This window comes from Anabrus simplex, chromosome 1 (genome assembly GCF_040414725.1).
Source record: "Anabrus simplex isolate iqAnaSimp1 chromosome 1, ASM4041472v1, whole genome shotgun sequence".
In the NCBI taxonomy this organism is placed as follows: Eukaryota; Metazoa; Arthropoda; class Insecta; order Orthoptera; family Tettigoniidae; genus Anabrus; species Anabrus simplex.
The window spans coordinates 1,225,696,922-1,225,721,828 of NC_090265.1; the positions used below are offsets into that span (position 1 = coordinate 1,225,696,922).

Consider the following 24,907-nt stretch of genomic DNA (forward strand, 5'->3'; position numbering starts at 1 on the left):
TTGGCGACCCCGAAAACTATGTTTTGACACCATTTTCGTTTAATTTTATATATCACTACCCCTCGCCCGCACCCCAAAGGGGGATTAACTTGGCCTTTATAAAATCCGGAGTGTCACTATTCATCTCAGCGACCCCGAAAAGTATGGATTGGACACCTCATTCGTTAATTTGTATTTCTGACCCTCCTCGCCCCCCCCCCCCGCCCCTAAGGGTTCCTGGGCTGTCTTACCTCCACATGCATTATCTCCTGATACTAAAACTCCGGAGTGTACAATTCACTTCGATGACCTCGAAAACTATGTATTCGACACTATTTTCGTTTAATTTTATATATCACTCCCCCCTAGCCCCAATCCCAAAGGGGGCTGTCTTTAGACTTTAAAAAATTTCAGAGTGTCACTATTCATCTCAATGACTCGGAAAAGTATGGATTCGACACTATTTTCGTTAATTTGTATATCTGACACCCTCGCTCCCCCTAAGGGTTCCTAGGCTGTCCTACCCCCACGTGGTTTGTCTCGTGATACTAAAAATCCGGAGTGTACAATTCACCTCGGCAACCCCGAAAGCTACGTATTCGACACTATTTTCATTGAATTGTATATATCAATCCCCCTCGCCCCCCACCCAAAAGGGAGCTGAACTTTGATTTTTAAAAATCGGGAGTGTCATTATTCATCTCAGCGACCCCGAAAACGGTGGATTCGACACATTTTTCGATTATTTTCATATATTGCCCTCCTGAACCCTTACCCCTATGGGAGCCACGGATGGTTTACCCCCACAGTGCTCGTCTCCAGATAGCAAGTCATAACTGCACCAAGTTTGGTTGAAATTGCTCCAGTGATTTAGGAGGAGATATGTCATTTACATACACATATACATCCATTAGTCATAAGTGTACCAAGTTTGATTGAAATTGCTCCAGTAGTGTAGGACGAGATGTATTTACATACACACATACATCCATTTTTAGTTATATAGATAATGTAGATATACTAATTAAAAACTGTCCCACTCCTTGACTGAGTGGTGAGCGTTGAGGTCTTCGGTTCACAGGTTTCCGGCTTCGATTACGGGCTAGGTCGGGGTTTTTAATCGCGTGTGATTAATGCTTCTTTCCCCGGGACAGGTTGTTTGTGTTTGTCCCAACATTCTCCTCTTCATATTCACTCAAAACAACACATTAACAACCACAGCAGGAACACGCAATAGTTTTCACATTCCTACATATACGGTTGCCGTCAGAAAGGGCATCCAGCCGTAAAACAATAGCAAATCCACATGTGCGACGCAGTTCGCACCCGCATCCCCACAGATGTGGGTAAATCGGTAAAAGAAGGTGCTCATTTTAAAAATTCACCCCAATTTTTATCCTTTTCACCCCCTAAGTGGATTTTCCAAAAAATGTGTGATCATATTCAAAAGAGATTCCAAGTACCAATTTTAACGGCTATAACATCTTCATTTTGTGGGATATATGTGTCCTCATCTAAATAATTAATTCAACTCCTTACTCACGTCTTTTCAACCTCCTCCGGTTAAGTGGATTTGCTGAAAGCGAACATTTGTGTTCTTTCATTTTTGAAGGGGATTCAATAATACCAATTTTCATGTCTGTAACATGCTAAGCTTTTGTGATATATTGCAGAAAATTTCGCTGCTGTAGAATCCTGGAGCTGAAGTTGCCATGGTTACGGAAGTTCATTATTTTATCCGATTCCTGGATCACGGGTAGTGCGGTGCCAATAACTCCGTAATGGTTGGTTTTAGGGAATTAAAACATGGTTTTCGGGTCCGGAGGGCTTACCGAGTTTTGTTCTTTGCGTCAAGGGGATTCAATTGAGCTTCGCCTCGTCCTTGTACGACAAATTCGATATTTTGCCTATATTAGCCTATTAATAGTATATCTCCCCCCTGTGCCCCTCACCTCGAATTGTATTGAAAATAAAATATAGCCCATGTTACTCACTGGCAATGTAGCTTTGTATAGGTGAAGTAATTAGTCTATTCGTTACAGACAAATATACAAATTTTTCCTCTTTATAATATTAGTATAGATGCAAGACATATTGTAACCGTTCACAACATCGTCAGGAGCATGTCGTAATACCCTGTAAACAGAGTATGTCGTTTTGCGCGTAATTCTAGGACAAATAGTGTCCAAACCATCATAGTTTACCTGTTCCGGGACATGAGTCGCCCTCTGCTGCTTGCGAGACGAGGGTCTCAGTACGCGTAATTGGAGAAAGGAGGGCTTGCGCTCGCATCTACTTGAAAAAAAACGCTCTCTCTGTGTGGGAGAGAGAGCAAAGTAGGCACGTGGCACTTGATAAGAGAACTAGGTCACAAGGAGGGACTTACGAAGCTGTCTCAACACATGAAAGAATAAATCTCTATGATTTTCCCGCAGATCCACTGATACCAATTTACAGTCTTCATTTATTTTTAATAATAATAATAATAATAATAATAATAATAATAATAATAATAATAATAATAATAATAATAATAATAATAATAATAACCAAAAATCTGGAATTCGTGATGAATATTTATGAATCAGGATTTCTATGAATCAGAGAATTTTATGCTGAATTTGAGCTAGGATGTATCTTACGCAAATATTATATATACACTGACTGACAGAGCAAATGCAACACCAAGAAGGAGTGGTCAGAACTTTATGCCAATTGCAGGGTAGACTGACGTCACTGAGGTATGCTCATGATGTGAAATGCGCCGCTGTGCTGCGCACGTAGCGAACGATAAATGGGACACGGCGTTGGCGTATGGCCCACTTCGTACCGTGATTTCTCAGCCGACAGTCATTGTAGAACGTGTTGTCGTGTGCTACAGGACACGTGTATAGCTAAGAATGCCAGGCCGCCGTCAATGGAGGCATTTCCAGCAGACAGACGACTTTACGAGGGGTATGGTGATCGGGCTGAGAAGGGCAGGTTGGTCGCTTCGTCAAATCGCAGCCGATACCCATAGGGATGTGTCCACGGTGCAGCGCCTGTGGCGAAGATGGTTGGCGCAGGGACATGTGGCACGTGCGAGGGGTCCATGCGCAGCCGGAGTGACGTCAGCACGCGAGGATCGGCGCATCCGCCGCCAAGCGGTGGCAGCCCCGCACGCCACGTCAACCGCCATTCTTCAGCATGTGCAAGACACCCTGGCTGTTCCAATATCGACCAGAACAATTTCCCGTCCATTGGTTGAAGGAGGCCTGCACTCCCGGCGTCCGCTCAGAAGACTACCATTGACTCCACAGCATAGACGTGCACGCCTGGCATGGTGCCGGGCTAGAGCGACTTGGATGAGGGAATGGCGGAACGTCGTGTTCTCCGATGAGTCACGCTTCTGTTCTGTCAGTGATAGTCACCGCAGACGAGTGTGGCGTCGGCGTGGAGAAAGGTCAAATCCGGCAGTAACTGTGGAGCGCTCTACCGCTAGACAACGCGGCATCATGGTTTGGGGCGCTATTGCGTATGATTCCACGTCACCTCTAGTGCGTATTCAAGGCACGTTAAATGCCCACCGCTACGTGCAGCATGTGCTGCGGCCGGTGGCACTCCCGTACCTTCAGGGGCTGTCCAATGCTCTGTTTCAGCAGGATAATGCCCGCCCACACACTGCTCGCATCTCCCAACAGGCTCTACGAGGTGTACAGATGCTTCCGTGGCCAGCGTACTCTCCGGATCTCTCACCAATCGAACACGTGTGGGATCTCATTGGACGCCGTTTGCAAACTCTGCCCCAGCCTCGTACGGACGACCAACTGTAGCAAATGGTTGACAGAGAATGGAGAACCATCCCTCAGGACACCATCCGCACTCTTATTGACTCTGTACCTCGACGTGTTTCTGCGTGCATCGCCGCTCGCGGTGGTCCTACATCCTACTGAGTCGATGCCGTGCGCATTGTGTAACCTGCATATCGGTTTGAAATAAACATCAATTATTCGTCCGTGCCGTCTCTGTTTTTCCCCAACTTTCATCCCTTTCGAACCACTCCTTCTTGGTGTTGCATTTGCTCTGTCAGTCAGTGTATATTTTTTTGCTAGGGGCTTTACGTTGCACCGACACAGATAGGTCTTATGGCGACGATGGGATAGGAAAGGCCTAGGAGTTGGAAGGAAGCGGCCGTGGCCTTAATTAAGGTACAACCACAACATTTGCCTGGTGTGAAAATGGGAAACCACGGAAAACCATTTTCAGGGCTGCCGATAGTGGGATTCGAACCTACTATCTCCCGGATGCAAGCTCACAGCCGCGCGCCTCTACGCGCCCGGTAATTATTATATTACTAACTGCGCAGTCAATGACGGTGCGGCAAAATTGTAAACAGATGTTGGGTTCTGACAGCGAGAGGGAAGTCGAGGATCCCCACGCCATGGCGTCACCATGTGGAAATTACCTTATGATGCTTTTCAGATTGTGAATAGGCCTACGATGCAATCAGAATTAAAATTGATAATTGGAATCATGAAAATTCAAGCTTTAACTTGATACCTCAATCAAAGTCGAAAGCCGCTTATTAGTGGACCGATATTTGGCAAGAAGGCGTGGTTTTCCCCTACTACGAGCGCCATGCCGGTTCATCTATAAAAAGAAAGAGCATTGAGGCCGTTTATCCAGTCTTTATGCAGTATTCAGCCTTCACTATTCAGTCTGCGATCTTGATCCATTAGTCAGTCTTTATTCAGTGCGCAGTTTTTACTCAGTGATCAGCCGTGATTTGTTGTGATCTCGGTCGTACTTTCATTGATTTCATCATAATGTGCGGTGTGCATACAATTTGCCTCTAGTGAATTTATAAGCACGGTAGTAATATTGATCTGTTCAAATTACGTTTTAAGACGTCTCGAAGCTCTGCATTTATTTACCCTTGTAAAGTTAATGTCATGGGTGAAACCAGATAAAATGAGCTAAGTGAGTGCGGTTGACCTATATTATAATATACACATAATGTAATTAAACGCATAGGTCAAACTAAAAGAGGAAAGTGCTATAGGAAAGTTAATAATCTTGCGATAGTATGTTCAGGAAGAGAACTTGGTAAAATAGAGCGGGCAGCGTCTGCTAAATAGCTTAAATGCAGTTGAGTAACCTGTCCTACAGCTAGTCAGTGCCGTAAATTAGGCTAATGTAATATCATTAACACGTAGAGTGTTAAGCTAAGTAAACATTGTGCATCGAGTGACTGTGACTAGGTGAACGTGTGTTGCTTCTCGCCTAGATATCTGTTAATAATCGTGATAAGCAAATGAGAGGAAATCGGTAACGGTTCACAGGACAATATCGTTACAAGGCTAGTGCACTCGAGTGCATGAGCAGTTCTAGTCGCAAAGAGTTATAATGTGTGTCATAAAATTAACGCATTTATAACAAATCAATTTCCTCATTTGCATATTTGAACCAGCGTGATCGTCGGATCCACGAGGAAACTTCAAACCGTTTGCCTTGTGTTCCATTCCAACGAGCAGAGTACTTCTAGATTTTCCGACGTGCGCTGAAGATCCAGTCAACATGGACTTCATCCAGAAGCAGACGAACCAACGACTCCATACCACTGAAGCTATCATGATGACAGCCTAAGACGCCATGGTTGTACTCGCCTGATGACAGCGGATCACAATGCTGAAGTGAAGAGTACATTTCCAATTTTTGGCATGAAAATTGTATCACACTATAACTGTAGATAGTTAATTTATGCATGTAAATAATTCAAAATACAGATAACTGTAACGCTGTTTCAAAGGGATGGTAGTTTTTGTTTGTTATATTTTGGCGGGAAATGTTCTTCATGGTTGGGCAACCATTCATCTCATTTATGATCAGGGAAATGTAGTGCACGATGTATTCGTAAGATCCTAGAATTAATTACGTGTGAAGTATCGTAATGTATAGGGGTTAATGTTCATTAGGATGTTTCCGGCCATCTTCAATTTATAAGATAATATCAGTCGTCAGAAAGTTCTTATGTTATCTCTCTTGTACTTCACACATAATGTAGGATATTTCTCTAAACCGTAGTTTTAAGATTGCAGTTCAAGGTGAGGGAGACACGACAGCGGGGTGTGAACCATGAGCTTTCTAGGTCGCGAGTGCTATAGTGAATTCTAGTCCCTTGTGTTTGAGATATCAGGGAGGTGACCGGAGCTTACATCGCAGGTCATTGTCCGGAATGCTGAGGAGGTAGATGCAATGTGAATATTCCCTAATGATTGTGTGTTAAATGCGATGTGGTACACCGCACCAGGATAGTGGTATTGAAGGTAGATGAGAGCCAGAGAATGATATTGATGATGATAGCATCCGGTGAATGAAAGAAGATAAATATTCTTCCGCGAAAACAGCAATAATAAAACGGACATCGCTCCATTGTGTTTGGTATATGAAAGTTAGAGCGGCCACCAGTGGCAGCGCCCGACAAATCTATGCCTTTGTTGAAGAGGGGAACGGCCTGAGCGGAATTTTCCCTTACAGCTACTTCGGACATTTATGCGAGCTGTTCACTTTGCCTCTTTACGATGTAACAATCACATGCAGAAATCAGAGATAAACACCGTCATGTATACTCGAGGTTTTAATAGATGAGAGAATTCCTCCACTTTCCTGTTTGTATTTAATTAAACCGATATAGGGAATTCCAGGAAATGCACCCGATAAGACAAAGGAGTGCGGTTCATTCCCATGAGACATTGACGGCTATGCTCACTGTCAGTAATCGTAGATGGACCATACCAACCATTAGCCTTCTTGTAAATAAAAAGTGTAGTATTCCCTGTATTTTCTTTTCAGAGAGTGTTAATATTTATGTCGTACGTTGTGTTTGATATTGTTCGCTAGATGTGTTGTCCAACACGAAGCAACTTTGTTTGAAATATGTCTGAAACGTAGTGCGTACTAATATCCCGGTGAAACAAGCGTTGTGTGTGATTTAATACTTAATAACATATTCAGATAGGATAGGATAAGGTAATGTTGTGATACGACTTTCACATGTCCAGGAAGTGAGTTTAAGAAAGCTTTGTTCAACACCTCAATCACAATGATATTATGACATAATAAATCATAATTTGTAATATATAAAATCATGATATAGGAATAATGAACCGTTGCGAAATGTGTTTTTTAATTATATTATTTTAATTTATCACAGTATAATGAGTGTCTGCGAGTGTTAACTAGTCCAAACGGGGACGCCTTCTCGATACCATGAAGTTATGAAGTGAAATATACAATTCAGGTATAGAATGAAATACATTAACTCGTTCATCATAAGTCAGTCGTATAATTTTCAATGTATAAAATTCATGGCATATCTGTCGCATTGTTTTTAACATGTGTTTTCTCAGTTTATTAAATTTTGTGTTTTAAAGTATGGAACACAATTTTTCTCATTTAGTAGTGAAGTCGTATTTGTCTTATAATTAAAATCCCATCCTTCATAGAGAATTAGTTTAGCGCCCATTTATACGTACAGACCATTGATTCGTACGCTCCCATATTTAGCCGTGCATACTACTCAAGCAGGGGTAATGGGACTTCGATGCCGAGGTTATTTCCATTCAGCCATCACATTTGAGAATTCAAATGAATCATTAAGCACTGGAGCCCTGGACAAGTGCTTCAATTTGGCGCTCAACGAACGTGTGGCCATGTCATTTAAGGGCTAAAATTTATATCCATGTTTTGTAACATGAGCTGGCTTCCGAAATATAGCTTGGTTGCCCAGTGTTAACGTTATGTATAGCTTACAAATGCAGCCAGATATTAAGGCATAAGTTTCAATACTATTACTATAGAAGGAGTACCCAGCAAAATAGTATTAACAGATTGGTGTGAACAGAACTGAATGAATTGAAACACCGAATTTATTCCGTGTATTATGTTTATTAGGAAGGTGGAATACGTGGTAGATAGAATCAGAGCGTGTGAATACAGTTATTATAATGAATAATATGTCAGATGGAGTGCTCAAGCCACCATGAAAGACAAGTATATAGCAGTAGTATAATTATAGTTAAATGAGTACAGGATTAAATTTAATTGAAATAATGAAATTGGGAGAAGAATAGAAGGATCGTGTATTCAGAGTAAGTGGAGTCGTACACGATGGTCACTGAAAATTATAGCAGACCCGATAAAATTATGGAGTTGTGAAACTTCAGGGAAGCAATGAAATTACTTTCCCAATATTAAGGATAAATGACTGGATATAATTATTCAAATTCTACTGGTTACGGGGTGGGAACTCACTATCTCCCGGAAGCAAGCTCACAGCTGCGGCGCCCTAACCGCACGTCCGGTAGTTTCAGTTCAATACCGTAGTGAAGCACAAGTATCTTGTTAATCATATCCAATGACGATAAAAAGAAAACAAGAAGACCGTTATTTCACATTGTGATTGCAAAATAGGTTACTGACTTTGCTGCCAAGGTCCAGGTTAAACATGGCTTACGCCTCCTCTTCATTGTCACAGGATATACTGCGCTTGGTATTCACCGTAACATTTAGCAGCACATCATGGCAATTTAGATCAACCAACGCGTACAATCACGTCCGGAATGAACCTGAAACATTCTTTTGTAGGATTCCCTTTCATATAACTGTGATTTACTACTAGTACCTGTCACCAATCCTTCTCTTCAGTTCCAACGTTCGACTTTAACACTGAAAGCTTTAGCTTTTAACAACAACGAAAAAAATGATTGATCGTCTACTTTTCAACACAGCCAAAAACAATCTGTATTTAATACACCTTCTCTAATATCTTCGGAAAGTATAGTTTCTGTCAGCGGAGAGATGGCGTGGAATGACATTAGTAGACGAATAAGTTCGAATGGCGTTTATAAAAGTAGGAAAGATCACAATATGAAGATAAAGTTGGAATTCAAGAGGACAAACTGAGGCAAATATTCATTTATAGGAAGGGGAGTTAGGGATTGGAATAACTTACCAAGGGAGATGTTCAATAAATTTCCAATTTCTTTGAAATCATTTAGGAAAAGGCTAGGAAAGCAACAGATAAGGAATCTGCCACCTGGGCGACTGCCCTAAATGAAGATCAGTATTGATTGATTGATTGATTGATTGATTGATTGATTGATTGATTGATTGATTGATTGATTGATTGATTGATTGATTGATTGATTGATTGATTCAATAATTTTGACATACGTGACGCCACCAGCGTACTGTCGTGGATTTATTTTCCTCTTCGATGGCCTTCATCATTTACTTTCGTTGGTTCCGTCTCATATAATATACTAGTGAAAGTGTGGAAACTGTGGGTGTGGAGATCCATTGAGGGATATGAGGGAGGTGTTGGAGAGTTTGACTGAGATAATTAGGATTCTCACAGAAGACAGGAAGGAAGACAGGCCTCCCTCAAAAAATGTGCAGGTTACAGTAGGTGTAAAAGCGGGAGGGAAAGGAAAGGGGGATTTGTAGAAGACAGGTGGTTTAATGTTCTAAGGGGAAGGAGATTGCAGGCTAAGGGCTCTATTCAGGATCAGAATTCAGGACAGGTGCCTGTGAGTCACTCCAGGTAGAACAACAGAGGGAAGATGAGGAACAGAGAACTATTGCGGAGATGTGTGGAAGTAGGAGGAAGGCAAAAGGTAGGAAAGAGAAATTTAGAGTAGTGGATAGGAAAATACAGGTGGAACAGGGTCATGGTAAGGAGAAAAGGAAGGAGGAAGTAGCCTCTGCAACTGTCAGGAAAGATAGGGCTGACCAGGAGGAGAGGGGATCAAAGGAGGCAGGTAAGCTTGAGGCTCTGGTCATGGCGAATTCCACCGTTAGACATGTGGGGAAAGTGTGTGGAGGAAAGGGAACCAGGGTACAATTTTATCCAGGAATTAGGTTGAGGCAGATGTTGAGGAAATTAGGAGAGAAGGAGGAGCGGAAGGAGAAGGTGGTAGTGTTTCACGTTGATACCAACAACGTAACGGCAGCTGGTATAAGTACCAACATAGTTGGAGATGTGTGAGATCTGGTAAATGCAGCACGGGTGAAGTTTAATGAAGACGAGATTGTAATCAGTGAAATACTGTGTAGGAGGGATACTGACTGGAGTGTGACTGGTGATTTAAATGAGTTTCTGGAGTGGGTATGTGGGAAACAGGGAGCGAAATTTCTAGATTCTAAAGGGTTGGTAGGAGATAGAGATCTGCGCTCAGATGGCCTTCACTTAAACCGCAGTGGTACGTATAAGTTGGGAAATTTGTTTGGGAGTTTAATAGGGAGGTACATTCAGGGAAACGAGGTGGTCTGGGGAGCGGTGATAAGGGTACAGAGTTCTGGAAGTCAAGTAGGGATGACATAAAAATGTTGTTGTTGAACTGTAGAAGCATTGTAAAGAAAGGAATAGAATTAAATAATTTAATAGATATATATTTACCAGATATTGTAATAGAAGTTGAATCGTGGCTGAAAAATGATATAATGGATGCAGAAATTTTCTCGCGGAACTGGAGAGTGTATCGTAGAGTTAGGATAGGAATGGTGGGAGGGGGAGTATTCATTCTGGTGAAAGAATAATTTGTAAGCTACGAAAAAGTTAAAGATGACAAATATGAAATTCTAGGTGTAAGGCTCATTTCTAAAGATAATAGGCAGCTTGATATCTTTGGAGTGTACAGACCGCGAAAAGGTAGCGCTGACACGGATTCAGGATTATTTGATAATATAACCAGCTATTTGGGAAACAACATGGGAAGGAATATGATTGTAGCGGGAGATCTGAATTTACAAGATATCATTGGGAAGGAAATGTGAACGACAGGAAACATGATCAACAAGTGGCAAATAAGCTAATATAGGAAGGTCAGCTGATTCAGAAAGTGATGGAACCCACTAGAGGGGAAAATATCATGTATGTAGTGCTGGTAAAATCAGATGAACTCTGTGGAGAAAACGAAGTAATAGATGTTATTAGTGATCATGAAGCAGCTTTTTATCGTAGTAAAAAATATATGTGAAAGAAAGGAAAGTTATTAGAATTAGGACTACCAGGCAGTACCATATTGCTGATAAACAAGTAGGGGAGAGTTTAAAAAAAGTAATTATGATCGGTGGAAAACGGTAAATAAATATGTAAACAGACTCTGGGATGTGTTTAAAGCAATATTGTTGAGGAATGTGAAAACAGGTTTGTACTTTTAAAGCTGGTAAGGAAGGTAAAAGCCCACCTTATTATAATAGAGAAATAAAGAGACTAAGAAGGAGGTGCAGACTGAAAAGAAATAGATATGGCTGTGCAAGTAAAGAGAAATTGAAGGAACTTACTAGGATATTGAATCTAGCAAAGAAGGCAGCTAAAGATAACATGATAGAAAGCATAATTGGCAGTCAAACAAATTTTAGTGAAAAATGAAAGGGTATGTACAGGTTCTTTAAGGCAGAAACAGGTTCCAAGGAGGACATTCCAGGAATCATTAATGCACAAGGCGATAGTGTATGTGGGGATCTTCAAAAGGCAGAAGTATCCAGTCAGCAGTATGTAAAGATTGCTGGTTACGAGGATAATTGTCCAGATAGAGGAGGTGACTAATGCTAAAGAAGTATTAAAGTACATATGGTAACAATGACATTTACAATAAGATAAAAAGGTTGAAAACTAGAAAAGCGACTGGAATTGATTACATTTCTGGGGATATACTAAAGACAATGGGTTGGGGTATAGTACCATATCTGAAGTACTTATTTGATTATTGATTGGTTGAAGGTGCTATACCAAATGAATGGAGAGTTGCTGTAGTAGCCCTTGTGTATAAATAAAGGGTGATAGACATAAAGCTGAAAATTAAAGGCCAGTAAGTTTGACATGCGTCGCATGTAAGCTTTGGGAAGGCATTCTTTCTGATTATATTAGACACGTTTGTGAAATCAATAACTGGTTCGACAGAAGACAGGTCGGGTTTAGGTAAGGTTATTCCACTGAAGCTCAACGTTTAGCATTCCAGAAAAATATAGCAGATATCTTGGATTCAGGAGGTCAAATGGACTGTATCGCGATTGTCCTATCTAAAGCATTTGATAGGGTAGATCATGGGAGACTACTGGCAAAAATGAGTGCAATTGAACTACACAAGAATGTGACTGAATGGGTTGGTATATTTCTAGAAAACAGATCTCAGATAATAATTAGAATAGGCGAAGCTTTATCTGACCCTGTAATAATTACGAGGGGGACTCCTCAAGGCAGTATTATTAGACCTTTACGTTTTCTTATATATATATCTATGATATGAGTAAAGAAGTGGAATCAAAGATAAGGCCTTTTGAAGATGATGGTATTCTCTATAGAGTAATAAATAAGTTACACGATTGTGAGGAACTGCAAAGTGACCTCAAAAATATTGTGAGTTGGACAGCAGGGAATGGTATGTTGATAAACGGGGTTAAAAGTCAGGTTGTGAGTTTCACAAATAGAAAAAGACCTCTCACTTTTAATTACTGCGTTGATGGGGGTGAAAGTTCCTGTTGGGGATCATTGTAAGTACCTAGGTGTTAATATAAGGAAATACTTTCATTGGGGTAATCACATAAATGGGATTGTAAATAAAGGGTACAGATCTTTGCACATGGTTATGAGGGTGTTTAGGGGTTGTAGTAAGGATGTAAAGGAGAGGGCATATAAGTCTCTGGTAAGACCCCAACTAGAGTATGGTTCCAGTGTATGGGACCCTCACCAGGATTAGTTGATTCATGAACTAGAAAAAATCCAAAGAAAAGCAGCCCGATTTGTTCTGGGTGCTTTCCGACAAAAGAGTAGTGTTACAAAAATGTTGCAAAGTTTGGGCTGGGAAGACCTGGGAGAAAGAAGACGATTTGCTCGACTAAGTGGTTTGTTTCGAGCTGTCAGCGGAGAAATGGCGTGGAATGACATTAGTAGGCGAATAATTTGAGTGGCGTCTTTGAAATAAAGATCCCAATATGAAAATGAAGTTGGAATTCAAGGGGACGAATTGTGGCAAATATTCATCTATAGGAAGGGGAGTTAGGGATTGGAATAATTTACCGAGGGAGATGTTCCATAAATTCCCAATTCCTTTGAAATAATTTAAGATAAGAGTAGGAAAGCAACAGATAAGGAATCTACCCCTTGGCGACTATCCCAAATGTAGATCACTATTGATTGATATTGATTGATTTGAAATCACTAAAAAACTCAAAATTCAACACTGAAAAGAACGGTTTCTTAAGGAAAGCTTCCTCACCTCCACTTTTATTAAATTCTACATTCATGTTATTCCAAATTCGGAGTGAAGACGGGTTTCTCCTCTGACTTGGAGGAAGAATTTTCCTCCAAGTCCGATAGACTATACCGCCGCCGGTATAGTTAATTGATAATTTCTGACTCATCGTGTACTCCTAGGAAATAGGTTAGTAAAAGGGCATAGTTTTTCCCCTGGGACTCTCCACAATTCGATCCCCTTCTCCCCCCACAGAAAAAAGACGAAGAATGTTCACGGATCACGTCTTGGTCATTCCAGCTCTGGAACTTTGGACTGTTAGATCGGCAGCGTAGTACTGTTCGTTAAAAGTGAGAAAATGTGTGGGTTTCAATTTGATCGAGTATTGCTTTTAATCGCGCCATTCCTACTGAAGTATTTTTAACGAACTATGTTCATAACAGTTGGGAAACCCACTAAGACAATTTTTCTGAGGATGTAGAAAACAGGTGGAGGGTGAGTGTCTGCCATTATAATGAAAACTCTCTAACCTGATTGTGACTGATGGTACCATTACAATGACAATTCCTTAACCCAGTCTTCATATGAAAAACTAGTTGTTACCCACAGCTTCGCTCATGAGGATTTCGTAATTTGATAAAAATGACTTGTTCCTCGGCACTGCACTAAGCCATTATCCGTAAATCCCTAAAGTATGAAAACTCACCGAAAAATGGATTTAATTTACCCCAGAACCTCTTTGTAAAGTACGTTTGTGGCATTTCCTTTTGGGGCTAAGATGACCAGGCTACTGGCAGACCTAAATCTGGAACACGGGACATGGAACTCTATGTGTGAAAAACAGTCCTTTTTTATGTCGAAAAAAAAAGGTTCTTTATTTCTAAAGGAAATTCCAAATACCAATATTCACGTCTGTAACATCTTAGTTTTTGAGATATAAGTATCCTCATAAAGGGAATTCAACTCGTCCTTCACTTATATTCGATCTCCAGCTTAAGTTGATTTTCAGAATTGAACTTGCCTTGTCGAATAGTCATATACAGCATAGTAACTACTGTGTTTTTGTCTGTTCTAAACACTAATAATCAATATGTTTTCTCTTGTTCTACAATCACTTCTAGTGTGTGCTAATTGTAAGAGGATTCAACTTGTCTTGTCGAATAAAAAACATAGCGCAGTAACGAATGTGTTATAAGTTTTTCTGTTCAATAGGCAACATGTTTTTCTCTTGTCCTCTTACGTACCGTTGGAGGAGGAGGTGGAGGTTATATGAGCCTATGTATAGACGAAAAGCCTTTTTGCCATTTTGCCTTTTGCTATACGAATGAGGAGGATTAGGAGAAGGCGGATGAGGGCAGTTGTGTCCCGTGCACTTTAGCCCCTTTTGCTATACGAATAAGGAGGAGGAGGAGGGTAGCTGCTGAGGCTTAAATGTAACCAATGTATTTCTTATAGCACTAGGCGTTCTGTATAATTTCGCTCCTGCATGAACTATAAGCTTATAACCTATGCCAACAGACTGAAATAATATGTTTCCGAACCGATATTTCATGTTACGTATCTATATAATAATTTGTTCGACTGATAGGGCCTTAAATGTAAACAATGTACACTGACTGACAGAGCAAATGCAACACCAAGGAGGAGTGGTTCGAAAGGGATGAAAGTTGGGGAAAAAGCAGAGACGGCACGGACGAATAATTGATGTTTATTTCAAACCGATATGCAGGTTACACAATGCGCACGACATCGACTCAGTAGGATGTAGGACCACCGCGAGCGGCGATGCACGCAGAAACACGTCGAGGTACAGAGTCAATAAGAGTGCGGATGGTGTCCTGAGGGATGGTTCTCCATTCTCTGTCAACCATTTGCCACAGTTGGTCGTCCGTACGAGGCTGGGGCAGAGTTTGCAAACGGCGTCCAATGAGATCCCACACGTGTTCGATTGGTGAGAGATCCGGAGAGTACGCTGGCCACGGAAGCATCTGTACACCTCGTAGAGCCTGTTGGGAGATGCGAGCAGTGTGTGGGCGGGCATTATCCTGCTGAACCAGAGCATTGGGCAGCCCCTGAAGGTACGGGAGTGCCACCGGCCGCAGCACATGCTGCACGTAGCGGTGGGCATTTAACGTGCCTTGAATACGCACTAGAGGTGACGTGGAATCATACGCAATAGCGCCCCAAACCATGATGCCACGTTGTCTAGCGGTAGGGCGCTCCACAGTTACTGCCGGATTTGACCTTTCTCCACGCCGACGCCACACTCGTCTGCGGTGACTATCACTGACAGAACAGAAGTGTGACTCATCGGAGAACACGACGTTCCGCCATTCCCTCATCCAAGTCGCTCTAGCCCGGCACCATGCCAGGCGTGCACGTCTATGCTGTGGAGTCAATGGTAGTCTTCTGAGCGGACGCCGGGAGTGCAGGCCTCCTTCAACCAATGGACGGGAAATTGTTCTGGTCGATATTGGAACAGCCAGGGTGTCTTGCACATGCTGAAGAATGGTGGTTGACGTGGCGTGCGGGGCTGCCACCGCTTGGCGGCGGATGCGCCGATCCTCGCGTGCTGACGTCACTCGGGCTGCGCCTGGACCCCTCGCACGTGCCACATGTCCCTGCGCCAACCATCTTCGCCACAGGCGCTGCACCGTGGACACATCCCTATGGGTATCGGCTGCGATTTGACGAAGCGACCAACCTGCCCTTCTCAGCCCGATCACCATACCCCTCGTAAAGTCGTCTGTCTGCTGGAAATGCCTCCGTTGACGGCGGCCTGGCATTCTTAGCTATACACGTGTCCTGTGGCACACGACAACACGTTCTACAATGACTGTCGGCTGAGAAATCACGGAACGAAGTGGGCCATTCGCCAACGCCGTGTCCCATTTATCGTTCGCTACGTGCGCAGCACAGCGGCGCATTTCACATCATGAGCATACCTCAGTGACGTCAGTCTACCCTGCAATTGGCATAAAGTTCTGACCACTCCTTCTTGGTGTTGCATTTGCTCTGTCAGTCAGTGTATTTCTTATAGGGCTACGCGAACTGTTTATTTCAATTTCCGCATGAGCTACATGCTTATAAGTCTTATAACCTATGCCGACAGATTCAGATAGTATATTTTCGAACCGAAATTTCAAGTTACATGTTTATCCGATAATTTGTTCGACTGCTAGGTGCTTAAATGTAACCAATGTATTTCTTACAGCACTAGGCGTTCTCATAAGAGGCCATGTATAGCCGCCATCTAGTGCAATCGTCCATAGCCGTCACCTTTCTCTATAAGAATCTATGTACAGCCGCCTTCTTGCGCAATCTCCCATGGCCAGCATCTTTCTCTATAAGAGCCCATGTATAGCCACCATCTTGCGCAAGCGCTCCTGGGATGCCTCATAAGAACAGCTGCTATCTTACGCCAGCGCCCGTAACCCGGCTCCTAAGAGACTATGTATAGCCGCCATCTTGCGCAAGCGCCCATGGCCGTCATCATTCTCTATAAGAGCCCCTGTATAGCCCCCATCTTGAACAATCGCCCATGGCCGGCCTCTTTCTCCGTAAGAAGCCCTTTATAGCCACCATCTTGCGCAAGCGCCCATGGCGTCATCTTTCTCCATAGGAGCCCATGTATAGCCGCCCACCCATGGGCGGCATCTTTCTCCATACGAAGCCGTGTATAGCCACCATCTTGCGAAAGCAGCCCTTAAGCCGTCTCATAAGAGGGTATGTATAGCCGCCATCTTGTGCAAGCGCCCTTAGGTCGACTCATAAGAGCAGCCACTATCTTGTACAAGTGCCGCTAAGCCGTCTCATAAGAGCAGCCGCCATCTTGCGCAAGCGCCCTTGGCCGTCTCATAAGGAGCTGTGTGTAGCCGCCATCTTGTGCAATTGGCATCGGGAAAAGCATCTTGCCGTAAAACTATGGATAGTCCCTTCAAGATGGCGGATGTGAGGTTCGACTCGCTCGTTTTGGCGTCGGGAAGGCCAACTAGCCGTTAAAGTGAGGTTAGTCCCCTCAAGGTAGCGACTGTGAGGTTAGGCTCGCTCTTTTATTCAAAATCCGCAAATCGTAATTTCTCTACTACTATAGTAGGTGTCAATGACCTTGGGAAAATGACCTCGAACTCGGAACTGGCCTAGGTACACTACTAGGGGTCAATAACCTCGATGCGGACTCAACAAAAAATGCTGACTCTGCGTATTTAGAATCCCCACTGCCCTGCTAGTGAAATAATACTCAATGACTAATTTTCTTTTGTGAATGATCTTGATCCTAGAGGGACTGGAATCAAATGTGATGCGCCAGACTACCAGTTAACCTCCTGTGCATGCATGCTGGTACTTGATGACGTCAGTTTGCTCACTGAAACTTATGATAATTTTACTCACAATCTGTAACTGAGTCAGGTGTTTCTTCCACCAAATGGATTTCTTGTACTCCGGGTCCAGCAAAGAAAGTAAGTAGTAGCCGTACATCACAACGTGAACGAAGGAATTCAGGAGAACGAGAAATATCGGATTTCCACCTGAAAAGACAACATAATGATAATAATAACATCAATAATAATTACTCATATTGTACCTGCATATTATAATGGTATTGTATACATTTCTGGTAGATACACTTTTCTCATGAATAATTGAATCTATAGAAAAAATGTTGTGTACCGCGTAACCTTACCGCGGTGTGGAGCCTTGCGCATCCTAATGAAGCGAGTAGCCGGGTAGTAGGTGCAACCATATACAGTAGGATGGGTATCCGTCGAGAGACGAAAATAACGAATGGTTCATCGAAAGTGTGTAGCAGCCTTTCGGAAGTTGCAAAGGCGGCAGTCTGGGTGATTGTCTAATACGGTCTTGCATTAATATTTAACATGGCTTAGCTATGTTGATTCTGCCACTGGGCTGAAAAAACGGGAAACTACACCAGCTAAGTCCAGAGGACATGCGGCTCTCTCTATATGAATGAATGATGTACTGATGATGGTCTCCTCCCGTGTAAAATATTCAGGCGGTAAAATAGTCCTCTAATCAGATCGCCGGGTGGGGACTACACGAGATGGGGCAGTCATCGGGAAGATGAATACTGACATCCTGCGAATCGGAGCGTAAATGTTGAACTTTAGAATTGTAGTGGTAGGGCAGAGAATTTGTGAAGGATCGATTAAATTTAAATGTAGTTGGTATAAGTGAAGTACATTGGCAGGAAGGGCAGAATTTGTGGCCAGGCCACTAAAGAACTATCAAAACACAACCAAACAGAGTTAGTTTAATCTATATAAATAAAGTTGTAGGGGGTCCGCTCTCTATAATTTCATTTGTTTTGCCAATTTCTCAGATATTTATCCGTCTTAGGTCAACTCAAGATCGAATCGGTGGTTTTTATTTTCGTGTCTGTTTGTCTGTTTGTCTGTTCCACCATCACGTCGAAACGATTCGATAGATTTCAACCAAATTTCATATTTAGAGTATACTCATAGCGGGAAAGGTTTTGACATGCATATCGTTTTAAAATCTTTGAACAGACGGGGAGTTTATAGGAAAACCAGAACGGTTTTCCTTAATGTTATACTATTGATTTTCTGTAAACTCCATGGACCGTACCTGAAACGTCTGCTCATTATAAACAACTTTCGTTATGTTCATAATTTACCTTACTCTTCACCGACAGACCGACAACATTTCAGAATGTCACAGAAAATCAGGTTAAGAACGCTTTGTATTCGATTAAATCAAAGGCTATAAGTGTACATGATATTCCTATTACTTTTATACATAACAGTATGGGTGCTGTCCTGCACCATACTGACGCACATGTTGAACTACTGTTTACTAAACGGAACTTGCCTTACTGTCTCGAAAACAGCCAATATTTAATATTATACTGGTACCTAAGAGTTTGGACCCACAATCACTCTCTGACATTCGTCCTGTGTCCATTTCCTGCGCTTTCGAAAGCCTTTCAACGTTCAGTATATGAACAAGTTCTTGAATACCTAAACAAAAATGCTCTTTTGGACCTTTGCAATCTGGATTTAAGAAGGGTCACAGTACCGCGACATCACTTTTGAATGTTACTGAAGACATTAGAAATGCCATAGACAAACGACTGCTCACTATACTTATCCTTCTTGACTTCAGTAGCGCCTTTGACACTATAGAAATTCCGAATATGATACAGAAAATGGAAGTGCTAAATTTCGACCTGGCTGCGCTTTTTTAAATTCTTATTTGAGTAACAATCAACAGCGTGAAAACAGTAAACGACAAGCCCTCTGAATGGAAAACGAGACTTATGGTGACCCACAGGGCAGTAATCTAGGGCCCGTACTTTTCTGTATTTATATTAATGACATAAGGTAAATCCGGTACAGATGCCGCTACGGTGCAGTTGTCGCATGCACTGTAGGCACAGGTTTCCATCGTTAGAGCTATATGGCACTGTGTATGGTTTTTTAAGTTTTTAAGGAAGAACTACTGTCTGCGGGTGTGATGGAATTTGCTAGTATATTACGCCAATTATAGCCAATATCTTTTGGAGAGTACATGTTTGCTCCTGACATAGTTTTTCCTTGTGTTCATTTATTGATTATTAAAATGATTTCAAATGCTTAAATCAGCCGTTTTGGTACAGGAGAAGTCAGAAGTATTACTCTAATTGATAATAAGCTTATTTTAGGCCATGTTGGTCTTGAGATACGACAACGGGAGAGGGCGGCGTCTCTACCTGATAGTTGGAAGAGTTGGCGCACAGCAGTCCGGTAGAGATGCCTCATTGCTAACAGATTCTAAAAGAAATATCTAAACATTCAATACTATTCAGAGGGTACCATTTTTTTTATTCGAATATATTATTACCGAACGATTCTTGAAATAAATCATTTATTTGTATTCCTTTCATTGCTAACGTTGTTGTTATTATATACAATTACATTGTTTTCAGAAATAAAACATTATTTGATAAACCAGAGAGTGTTTTTAACATCGATGAGTTTGGTGTGCAGGCTAACAGCCAAACTGGTTCTGTGATAACGTAAAAAGATCCAAATCTGTTCCTGTACTAAAGTCAGGAGAGGAAGGCGAAAATGTAACTGTTCTGGCTTGTTGTAATGCTTCAGGCCAATTTTGCTTCATGTCTTGATTTTTAAGGGTGTCCTATTGTTCAATTATATTAAAATTGAAGAAATTAGCTTAAATTTGATTTTGCACTTGATTATTTTACTTGCGGCATCTCTCCCAAGCAAAGTCGGCATCTATACAGGGTTCCAGGGAGAGACTCCGCTGACGCAACAATGTTTTTGTTCTTTACTTTCTCTCATTTATTTTCAACTACCAATGTTTTGCTCATCTCTGGTCTAATAAATCATGCTCTATCAATTTGCAACATTTCAAAAATAAATCTACGGATATATAAGAAAACACCTAAAAAGTGCGACAACTCTACCGGAATTACCTTACCGTCTGTGACAGGAAATAACATATACCACCTCTATGCTGACGATCTTCAAACATATCGACACTGCAAGACAAGATATCAACAATGACCTCCGACGACTCAGTATACATGCGCAACGCAATTCTCTTATACCGCTACTAAACTCCACAAAATCTCAGGTAATCATAATAGGAACACGAAAATTACTGGGCTGCTCAAGCAATGTCGCTATCCCGCCTATTCTACTGAATGTAACATTATTCCCTACAGTAAAACGATTAAAAATCTAGACGTAATTATGAATGAAAAACTTTATTTGTCTGGTCAGAAATACGTAAAAAGAGTTTTGGTGTGCTATACCCTCTTAAACGGCAGAGAGATATATTTCCATTTGAGCTAAAACTAATACAGACACTCATTCTCCCTATTCTTGATTATTATGACGTTGTTTTTGTTGACATGACGAGAGAAGAAACACTTAAACTTCAACGAACACTGAATTCCTGCCTGAGGTTTATTTACAATATCGGGCATGATGTTCATATCACCCCATACTATCAGGCTGTCTCATGCCTGAAGCCTGACTTACATCGGCAGCTACACACTTTAACGATGTTATTTAGGAGTGTTAGCTGAAATTCAGCCAATTTCTTCTAAATTCACCTTTTTATCATCATTTCACAACTTAAATACATGTTCTATATCCTTTCTTTCTATTCCATTGCACCGCACAAATAAAATTAATAGATCATTTGTGGTGTCCGGTGCCAGGTTATGGAATTCCCTGCCAGCTCAGTTCAGAGAAACTAGCACTTAATCGAGTTTTAAGGTCACCAGCCGAGGCTACCTGCTGAGAACAGCTGACTGAATGGTTGAAGTATAAATGGTGTGCGTGCCTGAGGATTAGTAATTTGTATGAGTTTTTAATATTAATTAGTTTTAATATTTAGTTAGTAATTTATTTAAATTTATTTTAAATTATATTATGTAGTTTTAACTGTTTTACGTATCTCAGTATTTTTTAAGATTTTGATTAGTATGTGGTTAAGTGTATGAGAGGGCCTCGAACCCTAACTTCGCCACTGTAAACAAGGTACTAATAAATAAATAAATAAATAAATAAATAAATATATACATAAATAAATATAGAATGTAAGGGGTATGGGTATAGATATTTTGTTAGTTGGTAAAAAAAAATACACGTCACAACATATGCTAGGGAGGATTTACCTTGTTCTATTAGTTTCCCTAGCGGTTAGGGCCACGCGGCTGTGAGCTTGCATCCGGGAGACAGTGGATTCGAACTCTTCTATCGGCAGCCCTGAAAATGGTTTCCCGTGGTTTCCCATTTTCACACCAAGCAAATGCTGGGGCTGTACCTTAATTAAGGTCACGGCCGCTTCCTTCTCAATCCTAGGCCTTTCCTATCCCACCGTCATCATATGCCTATCTGTGTCGGTGCGACGTAAAAAAATTCTTAATTAATTTCCCTCGGAAGCCTGGGATGCAGAATATAGTAGTATAAAGTTACAGTTTTGTGACGCTAATATTCGTATGTTTAATTTTTATTAACGTACCAGAAACCAACGAAATGGAGCTGTTTCCATTTTTACACCGTTTTGAGTGCCACCGACCCAAGTCGGGATTAGAACCTGCGAACTCGGACTCAGAAGGACAGCGACTCAACCAAATGAGCCACATGAATAGGAGGCGTTTGTGATTATTATTATAAATAGATTCAGTTAGTATGTTTACAAAAGTTTCATGAGGAGCATTTATTAAGGCGTACGTTTTTCAACTGTCCTAAATGCACGAGACCGGACGGAAGAACTAGCTGGAAGCTAAAGAGCCTTGCAGGGGTGTCGCTTCCTTCTCTGTACACTTTTCCAAACCAAACTCCATGGCGTAACAGCCCCGAAGGGCCATCACCTACCAAGCGACCGCTGTTCAGCCCGAAGTCCTGCAAATTATGAGGTGTCCTGTGGTCAGCACGACGAATCCTCTCCGCCGTTATTCTAGGCTTCCTAGACCGGGGCCGTTATCTCACCGTCAGATAGCTTCTCAATTATAAGCACGCGGGCTGAGTGTACCTCGAACCAGCCCTCAGATCCAGGTAAAAACCCTGACCTGGCTGGGAATCGAACCCGGGGCCTCCGGTAAGAGGCAGGCAAGCTACCCCTACACCGCGGGGGCGGCTTGTTACTTTTAGGTCTCTTTTTTAGAATTTGGCTTAAGGCAACCTGCATTCGATGCCCGACACTGACAGAGTTAAGAAAGGCATGGGATCGGGAAGATACAACCTTATTTGTGGGTGCAATAGAGTTGGCCATGAGTCTCCCGTGATCGAAATATCTACGACCTGACACGTAGTCTCCTTCACGGGGCGTAGTACCAAAGTGGTTCCATTTTTCAAGAAGACAAATTAAATGATGATTTTACTTCCTCACAAACGAAGAACCATATTATCAATTTTACGAACAGTTTCAATAATGCAGCTGCTTTAGAGTACAGAAGCTATGATTTCGATTGTTGGATATAATAACATGGTAACAATCAAAACCATCAATATCTACAGAAGATCCGTCACCGCACTCGGTAAGACCGGATTTCTTTTCATATCCACCGGGTGAGTTGGCCATGGGGTTAAAGGCGCACAGCTGTGTGCTGGCATCCGGGAGATAGTGGGTTCAAACCCCACTGTCGGCAGCCCTAAATATGGTTCTCCGTGGTTTCCCATTTTCACACTTTAATTAAGACCACGCCGGCTTCCTTCCCACTCCTAGCCCTTGCCTTTCCCATCGTCAACATAATACCTAAAGTGCGACGTAAAGAAAATTCTAAATAAAAAGTAAAACATCTTTTCACATCCCCTTCCAAGGAAAAGTTGTATCCACGCTACTGGCCTGGACTTGGCCACTGAAATTATTTTGTGGGTACGCCACTGTATCCACCCGCCATTTAAGGTACAAGGTAAGCCCGAAGATTGGTTGGATTCTCAAAATACACCACCATAAGTGATGCTGTTATGGCTCAAAAGTACTAAAGAAAGGTAAGGGGCGGGATCTGGTGTTTTAAGTAGAATCCGAATCAACAGAATGGGACTTCCCATTTTAAAAATATTTCATGCATGGACTGTGATTCAAGCCTCGGCCGTCTTGATGAGAAGATAGAACCACTGGAACTGAGTTATCACGTTCGCTAATTACAAGATAGTTACCCGCACTTTTGATGGTGCCATTTGAGGTTCCAATCAGTCCCAGGGTATTTGACAAAATATATAGACCTACCTATAGAACTTAGGCACGGATCCGCAATCTGTCTTACTACTCTTAGAATTTAAAAAAATATCATATCTTACCGACGATGCACGTAGCTTTTCCCTTAGTGACAAAACGGCCCCTCTTCAAAAAAGTTACTTATATGGCACAAAGTGAGGAGCTAACGTGTAGCTCACATTCTTGTCACAGTCTTCCAAACGCTGCAACTTAAACACAGCACACCTTTCAACCACGGTACAACTCCAGTTTCCTGGAACCGATCTGCAAAATCTGACACGATGTTGTAAGCTTGCAACTGTTTCTGGCCGTGGCCCCCGTTACCTCGGTGCTCACGTTCCGGCCCCCTAATGAGTAATCCCTGGCTATTTTCCCTTTTCCTCATCTTTTGCCATTTGTCAACACATGGTTACATCCCCAATACTGAGGCCTCTACAGGGAAATAACCCCGCGCATCACAATCCTAAGCGTTTTCCTTTCATTCAAGTAGTACAAATATGGAGCATCATGTATAGCTAGTCCTGCTAGTAGATTCTTTGTCGCTGCGTTAATTTATCATTTCGGCGTAAGATTTTAAGTTGTTCATGCCCTACGTAAAACAACTGCTGATCCTCGCTCTAGTTTCAGGAAACATTTTGGAGGGGGCCCGGCCCCCTGGGGCCCCCTTGGCTACGCCAGTGTAGTGGTTAGTGTGATTAGCTGCCACCTTCGGAGGCCCGGGTTAGATTCCCGGCTCTGCCACGAAATTTGAAAAGTGTGCGAGGGCTCGAACGGGGTCCACTCAGCCTGAGGGCAACTGAGTAGAGGTGGGTTCGATTCTCACTTCAGCATTCTGTAAGTGGTTTTCCGTGGTTTCCCACTTCTCCTCCAGGCAAATGCCAGGATGGTACCCAACATAAGGCAACGGCAGTTTCCTTCCCGCTTTCTTTCCTATCGCTTACAATCTTCCGATTCCTCCACAAGGCCCCTGTTCAACATAG

At 42.1% G+C, this 24,907-nt stretch overlaps 1 protein-coding gene across 4 annotated transcripts in view; it reads right to left on the reverse strand.

Moving 5' to 3' along the window:
- The window catches only part of LOC136858213 (very long chain fatty acid elongase 7), a 163,414-nt gene that overhangs the window by 22,853 nt on the left and 115,654 nt on the right, over positions 1–24,907 (reverse strand). For all 4 annotated transcript variants that reach the window (XM_068225452.1, XM_068225450.1, XM_068225451.1 and 1 more), the window contains one exon: positions 17,607–17,743. In XM_068225452.1, coding sequence (XP_068081553.1) covers positions 17,607–17,743 — 137 coding nt within the window. The remainder of the gene's footprint in view (positions 1–17,606; positions 17,744–24,907) is intronic.